This window comes from Sinocyclocheilus grahami, unplaced genomic scaffold (assembly GCF_001515645.1).
Source record: "Sinocyclocheilus grahami isolate Dianchi unplaced genomic scaffold, SAMN03320097.WGS_v1.1 scaffold889.1, whole genome shotgun sequence".
In the NCBI taxonomy this organism is placed as follows: Eukaryota; Metazoa; Chordata; class Actinopteri; order Cypriniformes; family Cyprinidae; genus Sinocyclocheilus; species Sinocyclocheilus grahami.
In genome coordinates, this window is record NW_015506068.1 from 212,023 (window position 1) to 221,737 (window position 9,715).

The 9,715-nt window shown below is 36.0% G+C and overlaps 1 protein-coding gene across 1 annotated transcript; it reads left to right on the forward strand.

The window, feature by feature from the left end:
• The first annotated feature begins 228 nt into the window (after window positions 1–228).
• Window positions 229–9,380, forward strand: LOC107563788 (vertebrate ancient opsin-like). Its single transcript, XM_016248742.1, has 5 exons — window positions 229–982; window positions 2,531–2,741; window positions 5,262–5,379; window positions 5,586–5,825; window positions 8,075–9,380. The coding sequence occupies exons 1-5, from the start codon at window positions 613–615 to the stop codon at window positions 8,327–8,329; spliced, it is 1,194 nt and encodes a 397-aa protein (XP_016104228.1). The 5' UTR covers window positions 229–612; the 3' UTR covers window positions 8,330–9,380.
• The last annotated feature ends 335 nt before the right edge of the window (window positions 9,381–9,715 follow it).

Below are 9,715 nucleotides of genomic sequence, written 5' to 3' on the forward strand. Positions count from 1 at the left end.
TTTTATCTTTTTCTAGAAGAGTGATATGTCTGGAGACTTCATTTCATGTGAGTGTGTATTATTTTAATGACAGTTTTTCAAAAGAACTGTATGTGTAAAACTTTTTCATTAGCAAAAAAACGACTGCTTGCACCTTTAAGAGAGCAAAGCGCGTGACGCCCCTCTGAAATGTCTCGGTAAACTTGGAAATGGACTTTTCTCATTACCCCGAGGGATTGAGATGGCCATGCTGACGGACTGTATATATAAAGGAGAACAGCATGAATCTACTTATGCTCAACTGTGGACGCAAAGCGAGCGGACCTGTGACGTTTAATTGCAACCTTTACGCAAAGGCGCTCTTCTAGATTTCTGCCTCAAGTAGATTGCTTTACCAGAAAAGATTGGAATATTTCGAAAATTATTAAATAATAAGAACACGTATACAACACACATTAATTTTACACTTATTTATGTGTGTGTTTTAATTAATATCATTATTTTTAAACAGACATTATTTTTACAGTACGCAAATTCTGTGTCTGTTAGTATAAAAACACCTGTCTTGAACTTTCAAGAAGCTCCCTAGTGATGATTTTATGATTTTTTTCCCCCTGGTCTTTTTTTATCCCAATGCCCGCCCTAATTACTGTCATGGAATCGTTTGGGTCTTTTGTCACCGAGTCTACCGACATCACCACACCGGACGATCCGTTCTCGGGTCCCCTCAAGTCTGTTGCGCCCTGGAATTACACTTTCCTCGCCTGTCTGATGTTCATAGTGACTTCACTGTCTTTAACAGAGAACTTCACCGTTATGCTTGTGACGTTTAGATTCAAACATTTAAGGAAACCGTTGAATTACATTATTGTTAATTTATCTGTTGCTGATTTTCTAGTTTCACTGACAGGAGGCACTATAAGTTTTCTAACTAATGCACGAGGCTACTTCTTCCTGGGCGTCTGGGCGTGTGTGCTGGAGGGATTCGCTGTCACTTTTTTCGGTGAGTTATTATATAACTATACCAAAAGGTGTAACATGTATTACTTTAAACTAAGTAGTTACTAGTTATGTTACAGTTTATTATATTTATTTGTTAGTACTTATTCCTCTGCTACTAGCCATTCCCAGTGACAATTCCATTGTTAGTGGTAACAAATTGCACATTTTTGTCATTTAGTTCTATTGTAGTATGTGTTCCACTTGTTGCTGGCCTTTTCTAGTTTTATTCTTTAAATAATAGTATTATTTCTTAGTTACTACCTACCAGGATTTATCCCAGTATATTTATTAGTAACATTCAATATGAAAAATCAGTGGAGGAAAATTAGTAGACTATGTTAAAAACAGTGACTAACGCTATAGATATGATTCCCTATTGAATTTCTTTCTTTATTTTGGAAGATTATATAGTTCTATTGGCATGTTGTTGTTGTTTTTGTACAACACATATCATGGTTAAAATAAGGTTACTATAGTAAAACAATGGTAAATCTGTGGTTACTGAGGTTTTACAGCAAATACTTAAACTATAGTTACTGTAGTAAATCATGATCAATTTTCATCCATTTTCATCCATCCATCCATTACAATACCATCATAAGTGTAGTAATTAGAGTACTAGTTTAGTTTTACTGAGTAAATGTTAAAACAAAATAGAAGAGTTTATGCAAAGCCCTGATTCTGTGCATATTGTCTTTGTTTTACTAATCAGCCCTTTTCTTCTACATAAGAAAAAAAAATCTTGCTTTGGTAAATCATAAGTATGACATGAAAAGTAGAAATTATGAGCTCCAGTCTACTTTTGAGATATAAAGTTGAAATTACGACAAAAGTCAACTTTTTATCTAATCATTTTGACATTTTATAACTGTGATTCACCCAAGCATGATTTTTTTTTCTTATGTGGTGGATAAATGGCTTCCACAGTTACCTGCAATCAGGTAATCAGGGTTTTATTTGAGCTTGAGGAGTTGCCCCCTCCCTGCTGTTCTTCTCTTCTCATGGGCCACTTCTCATCTGACACGTGACTAGTAAGCGACATTAATAAAAGACTCTTCATCTCCACCCTGGACTCCCTGTCTCTTCATTCCTGATCCAACACATCCAGTAGTTGTTCTTGTTTCCCATGATGCTCATTGCTTTTAATGTAAAATAATAGATTTTCTGAAAATCAAGCTGAAATCTAATGAATTCAGTTTAAGTCAAATTTACACAGAACTTCTGTTTCCATCTCTTGTTAAATGTCAGTACAGGTACATATTATATTACTGACACAGTACAGTAATGATGGGTGTACCTTCTTGGTTTCTAGGGATTGTGGCTTTGTGGTCTTTAGCAATCTTGGCATTTGAGCGCTATTTTGTGATCTGTCGTCCTCTGAAAAATGTCCGGATGGGAGGCAAGCACGCAGCGATGGGTCTTGTTTTTGTCTGGACCTTCTCATGTTACACAGAACTTCTGTTTCCATCTCTTGTTAAATGTCAGTACAGGTACATATTATATTACTGACACAGTACAGTAATGATGGGTGTACCTTCTTGGTTTCTAGGGATTGTGGCTTTGTGGTCTTTAGCAATCTTGGCATTTGAGCGTTATTTTGTGATCTGTCGTCCTCTGAAAAATGTCCGGATGGGAGGCAAGCACGCAGCGATGGGTCTTGTTTTTGTCTGGACCTTCTCATTCATCTGGACAATCCCTCCAGTTCTTGGCTGGAACAGTTATACAGTCAGCAAAATTGGCACCACCTGTGAACCCAACTGGTGAGCTCAAATTACTATTTCACTGAATGTACCCTCCTTCCTTCAGTTACTCACTCTGTTTATCCAATATTTGTTTTTCAATCTCTGTGTTTCTCTGGCATGGACATGTACACTCTAAAAAATGCTGGGTTGTTTCAACCCAATGTTGGGTCAAATATGGACTAACCCAACTGTTGGGTTAAATTTTGGTTACATTTTTAAATTAGCTTTTTAACCCAACAGTTGGGTTAGTCCATATTTGACCCAACATTGGGTTGAAACAACCCAGCATTTTTTAGAGTGTATTAACAGAACAACATCCACAGTTATATATAATGTGCCTTGCACATGTTCCTTAAAGTGGCATAATTTGGAGACAGACAAGGAGTTCAAGTCAAGGCTTCTTCCTGAGTGTTATATTGTGACAGAAAAAAAGAAACCACTTATAAACCCAAGGCTGATGCCATGCAGCCATCAGTTGAAAAATTGCCTTCAAGAGACTGGCACAAAACATTTGTGGCTGTGGCTTAGCCTTGGCCTTGGAACACAAACAGTGCAAAAACATGTAAATAGGGAATGCACAGTGACACAGAGAAGACCAAGGATGGGGAATATTTTTACCATTGCGGGGCATAGTTGCATCCGTGTTGATGTTCAGTAGAGTAATGCAGATGAGATCTCTGACAGCAAAACTGTAAGCTTGTAAATTTTGGTGTCTATTTAGTCTCAGTTATCCACATTTTGACACTGCCTTGAGCTTACAGGTGCTTACTACTCAATTGTTCTGTTGCAATGTTTGTTTGGACTGAACAAAGCACATCACAAAGCACACAAAGCATATTATGCAAGTGTAAAACGTGCATGTGATCTTACTGTTAAAGATTAGTGCAGAATTATCCACACTAAAGTTTGTGCTCAAATGGTATGTTCAAGTCCTCCTGGGAAGTTTGTATTTATTAGTTGGGAAGTCGTAATTGTGAACTCAATTGCATTCAAGTCACTTTTGTTGGAGCAAGATGGCGATGTATTTCTACAAAAAAATGAACTCTTCTTCTATTAAATGATGAATAAGGAATGTGCATCAGGTGTGTTTTTGCTTTTTTACCTTTTTATTTAATTTATGAAGATGCTGTAAATTGAATCATTATAAATTCTATCATAATTGTACTGTACCATAATATTTTGTGCATGCAACTTTGCTAGTTTCATTGTAAATTTAAAAAAGTTAATTTCAACAATACAGATGCTGCATCCATTGCGGCTGACAAAAAGCTAATTTAAAAATGTAACCAAAATTTAACCCAACAGTTGGGTTAGTCCATATTTGACCCAACATTGGGTTGAAACAACCCAGCATTTTTTAGAGTGTATTAACAGAACAACATCCACAGTTATATATAATGTGCCTTGCACATGTTCCTTAAAGTGGCATAATTTGGAGACAGACAAGGAGTTCAAGTCAAGGCTTCTTCCTGAGTGTTATATTGTGACAGAAAAAAAGAAACCACTTATAAACCCAAGGCTGATGCCATGCAGCCATCAGTTGAAAAATTGCCTTCAAGAGACTGGCACAAAACATTTGTGGCTGTGGCTTAGCCTTGGCCTTGGAACACAAACAGTGCAAAAACATGTAAATAGGGAATGCACAGTGACACAGAGAAGACCAAGGATGGGGAATATTTTTACCATTGCGGGGCATAGTTGCATCCGTGTTGATGTTCAGTAGAGTAATGCAGATGAGATCTCTGACAGCAAAACTGTAAGCTTGTAAATTTTGGTGTCTATTTAGTCTCAGTTATCCACATTTTGACACTGCCTTGAGCTTACAGGTGCTTACTACTCAATTGTTCTGTTGCAATGTTTGTTTGGACTGAACAAAGCACATCACAAAGCACACAAAGCATATTATGCAAGTGTAAAACGTGCATGTGATCTTACTGTTAAAGATTAGTGCAGAATTATCCACACTAAAGTTTGTGCTCAAATGGTATGTTCAAGTCCTCCTGGGAAGTTTGTATTTATTAGTTGGGAAGTCGTAATTGTGAACTCAATTGCATTCAAGTCACTTTTGTTGGAGCAAGATGGCGATGTATTTCTACAAAAAAATGAACTCTTCTTCTATTAAATGATGAATAAGGAATGTGCATCAGGTGTGTTTTTGCTTTTTTACCTTTTTATTTAATTTATGAAGATGCTGTAAATTGAATCATTATAAATTCTATCATAATTGTACTGTACCATAATATTTTGTGCATGCAACTTTGCTAGTTTCATTGTAAATTTAAAAAAGTTAATTTCAACAATACAGATGCTGCATCCATTGCGGCTGACATGTTTTCTCACTGACACACCCCCAACTTGGAAATTTGGGGTTTAAAGAAAAGTTTTCCACTCGTAATTATGACTTTGTGGTGGCACTCATGTACTTTTAACTCGTAAATGTGATTTTTCCAACATGGCTTGAACACACCAAAAGTACCTGCAAGATGACATGTAGGAAAGATAAGAGGAGGTCTGAAGTCTCTGTTTTCTTTCTTTAAGGTACTCGACTGATTACTACGACCACACCTACATCATCACCTTTTTCATTACGTGTTTTATCCTTCCTCTTGGTGTGATCATTATCTCCTATGGTAAACTTATGCAGAAGCTCAGAAAGGTTGGTAATATACTGTACTCTTGTCTTGATTTTCATTACTTGCTTTATAGCAGATCATTAGATATAAATAAATAAAGAGCAAAATACTGAATAAAACTGGTCAAACAGCTAAAAAGCTTTTGTTTGGTTGTGTATTGTACATTAACATTGAATGTTAATTTAGTCTTTGACTGCATTTGACCTTAGAACTCTAATATGTTTAATAGGTATCGAACACTCATGGAAGGCTGGGTAATGCGCGTAAGCCTGACCGAGAGGTGGCGAGGATGGTCATTGTAATGATAGTTGCATTCATGGTTGGATGGACGCCTTATGCAGCATTCTCTATCACTGTCACTGCCTGTCCCACAATTCATATTGATCCTCGCCTGGGCTCCATACCGGCCTTCTTCTCAAAGACTGCAGCTGTATACAATCCCATCATCTATGTCTTTATGAATAAGCAGGTACGTCTTTGCCATTTGTCTTCCTTATCTGTCATTTTCGGATTACTTACACATTTTACAAAAATAAAATGCTTATAAGTTTGGACAGATACTTATAAGCTTAATACCTATAAGCTGAGAATAGAAAATTATAGGGTTTTATATTTGATGTATTAAGAATCGATTTGTAGTGTTTTTATGCTATCAATCAATGAAAGACAGAAAAGCAACAAGGAGTGAAGACATTAAACAACAAACTCATCTTTTTTTTTGCGGTAAACATCATTTAATAATTATTGCACTATATGGGAAATGGTTATAGCTATCTTGTCAGAATTGACTGTGCTCTACTAGAAACACCATTGCATGAGCAGGTGGTCTGAACTTCTACAATTCTTTCTTTTATCATATGTCAGGGATAAATCACAGACATCTGATGATCTTTACGCTGACAGTTTTGGTTGAGGGGATTCCATTTTCTTAGTTCAAAAATATATGAAATATTCATATTTAATGTTAAAATTCACAGAGGTTGAGTGATCCATATATACCCAATGAAAACTTCCTTGTATCTATCGAGTTACAAATCCACCTCAGGAAATGTTTGGGTTCCTTTAGCTTTCCTAAGGGGAGGATTTAGGCCCTACAATTCAGTTGCTTCAATTGCTTTGTCGTCCTGGGCAAACAATGGTTTAAACCTCTGACTATTTCCATTTTAAAGATATTCTGTAGTTACGCATTATGAGCGATACTGTGTGCACAGTTGCTCCACGATATCTCATTCTTTTTTATTTATTTATTTTTTTGACATACATTAAGCCACATACATTAAGCTCGGAGAGGGAAATTTCTCCTCAGTGTCCCTGTAGTGTGTCGTTTGATGTAAAGTGCGAAGCAGTGATCTTTTGTAGTCATGTGACTCTGATGACCACCCCTAGGATGTGGGTCCCAGGTGGTTTAGAGCGGAGGCTCCTGGACCCCTTGAGCTGTGCACATCTTCCAGAACTAACCCAGTTCCTTCCCAGCTGTTCCCAGAATAAATTCAGGTCAAGGGTCACAGGGTCTCACATTTCTTTGACATGAGAGAGAGAGACAGACTACATTATAGAGACACGAGTACAAACACTCGAGAGTGAGAATAGGGATGTTTTCTTTAACCATATAGCATCTGTAATGCTGCATTGTATTTGGATATCACAAGAGCTCTTGAGTACATGGAGAATCCTACAAAAATGAACATGTCATATACGGGCTGTATATAGACATGTTTTGTTGAAGTTTGCTGTTATTTGGTGTATTCAGTAAGAATGCAAAGCTGATTGTCAGTCTTTTCTGAAATGGATTGAATATAGATTTGATAGATCTGAAATAGAACATATATACTGCTCAGTTGCCTTGGTAGAATATATAATATGCTGCTCAGTTTGCTAACATTAGTTCATGCATTAGGTAACATGAACTAACAATGAACAATATTTTTTCAGCATATAATGTTAATTTATGAAAATACAATTGTTTGTATTTGTTTATAAGACATTAATGTTAATACATGTAAAAATTGTCAATTAAATATTAAAATGTATTAGTTGTAAAAGAACATTAACTTTCACTAATACATGCTGTACATGCTCATTTTTAGTTCATAATATCTAATTAACTAATATTAACAAAATGAACATTTTTGTAAAGTGTTATCATGTGCTTATCATCTAACACTTCAACAGCTTATGTTATTGTATAAGCAGTTAAAGTTTACTGTAACTTTTCCATTTCAGATCAGTGCAGTTTGTCTTTGTACGTTCTGCTTGTGTTATTCTGTAAATGTATACCGACCGTAGTTTCTCTGCATTATAAATTTGACAGAGAGAGTAGCTGGTATTATAATTACCCAGGGTACCTCATTTTCCAAAACCTTGAGGAAATTAATATATTTACGCTCATGACCTTATCTGCTTTAATTAAGGTCAAAATGTCCTTGTTTTTACATAGAATACATCTTGCTTAATGACCTTTTCCTCGTTTCGATGCAGAGGTTGTGCAAATGTTTAACTACTGAAAACAAATCTCTACTTGGTGGTTTAGAGACTGGAAATATTAATGAAATATATTCTTTTGTGTTTTGAGCATACTCTTATAATTAAAACCCTCATTTGATTTTATTTGTGTGTGTGTGTATGTGTGGGAGAGTGATTTCCTTGATAGCACTTTAGGAAATTCAATGGAACGACTATGATCTGTATTCACACTGAAACTAACACTCTTTCTCTCAGTTCAGGAAGTGTCTGATCCAGATGTTTAAAGGAAATGTCACCAATTTGGACTCCACTAATCTGAACCAGACATCAGACAAAGGAGCCATCACTGCCACAGCTGAGAGTAACCTTGAAGAGATGTCCACCATTGCTGCTCGCGTGCCCATGTGCAACATGGAGAAGCGTGAGGATGACGAGGAAGAGTCGGAGCAAAGTGGGAATGAAGGTCCGAAGCAGCTCTCTTTATCAGATAGTCGAGTGTGTCCTTTGTAGAAAAGGGGTAGTCTGACTTAATAAATGTATACCTTTAGTCTAACCTGTTGTCTAACTAAAGCGTAGATCATGCAGTCGTTACCACTATTGGAATGAATATGTTAGAATGTATTGTTTGCATTTTCATGTTCTTTGTTGTTGTTTGTATTTCTTTATGTTGTGGCAATTTGCAGTCTCTGTGTATCTGTGTACTTGTCAGTATTGCATTATTACCTTACATAAACATGAAGGAGGCAGGCGATACATTTCCATTCAGTCCTCTGAACGAATGCTATTTGTTTTTTATTTGCTATTTGGTTCGGTTTGATTTTGGTTCAAAAACCAATAGGCTGAATGGTTGTTGTGTTAAATCACAGGGGTCTCAAACGCTTTTATGAGACAAGCAAAAAGAAAAAGAAAAATAATAATACAAATAGTCGAACAGCAGAAATAAAATTAGCTGCTTTTGAAAATGTAAATAATCACCCGGCTACAGCTTGGGACACTTTCCCCACCCCTGGCCTCTTCTGATTGGGCTGCTGTTTTGAAATTGACATTGATGAGCTTCTCTTTGTCTTAAAATCTAAACCTGACCTAAGAAGGTCATTCTAGTACATGTTTACATAAAAAACAAATATAATATAATAATTTTAAATGTAAAAGCATGTCTACACATCTCTGGATATAACATGCTGCTGTATATGACACCATAACAATTAATTTAGTGAACTAACGGGTCAGACTGCTTTGGCAGTGTATCTGCTTTGCAATACAGTAATAAACCTGCATGGTTTATCCTCATCTGACAATTAAATTTCTTGTCTATTGTTGATTTTTCAGTCTTGTTTTGAGAGGTTTAATGAAGGAAGAGTGATCAAATTGTATTTATTTAGCAGTCTATATACACTTTGGTATATGAGTGCTTGTGAGTTTGAATGAACTGTCTGAATGTCTTATTAGGCCATAATGTTCGGTGTTTGCTCACAATTTCTGTCCAAACTGACTATTGATATCGATGTTTGTCTGTGGCATGCCATGTAATGTTTTACGTATGTATTTATTTGTCAATATCTTGGAGTCATTTAGATTTGGTGTCATATTTCAATTAATATGATTTTTCAAATTTATTTTTTAAAACATGTCAATGTTGTAGAACACTAATAAAACAACTTGCAATAACTTTCCAGAGTGGTCACTAAGTATTATAGTTCAAGACAGAGGCACATTGTGAATCAGAAATGAAAAAAATAATTACAACAGTAGTACTGTAGCAAATCCAGGGTGTTTATTGCATCACACAGAGAACCTGAAATAGCACAGAATCTTTTTAGATGAGAGTTGAGCACTGTAGGTTCTCTTAAGCTCAGAATCACTCTTTCAACATCAGCCTGGTAAATGAAAACATCT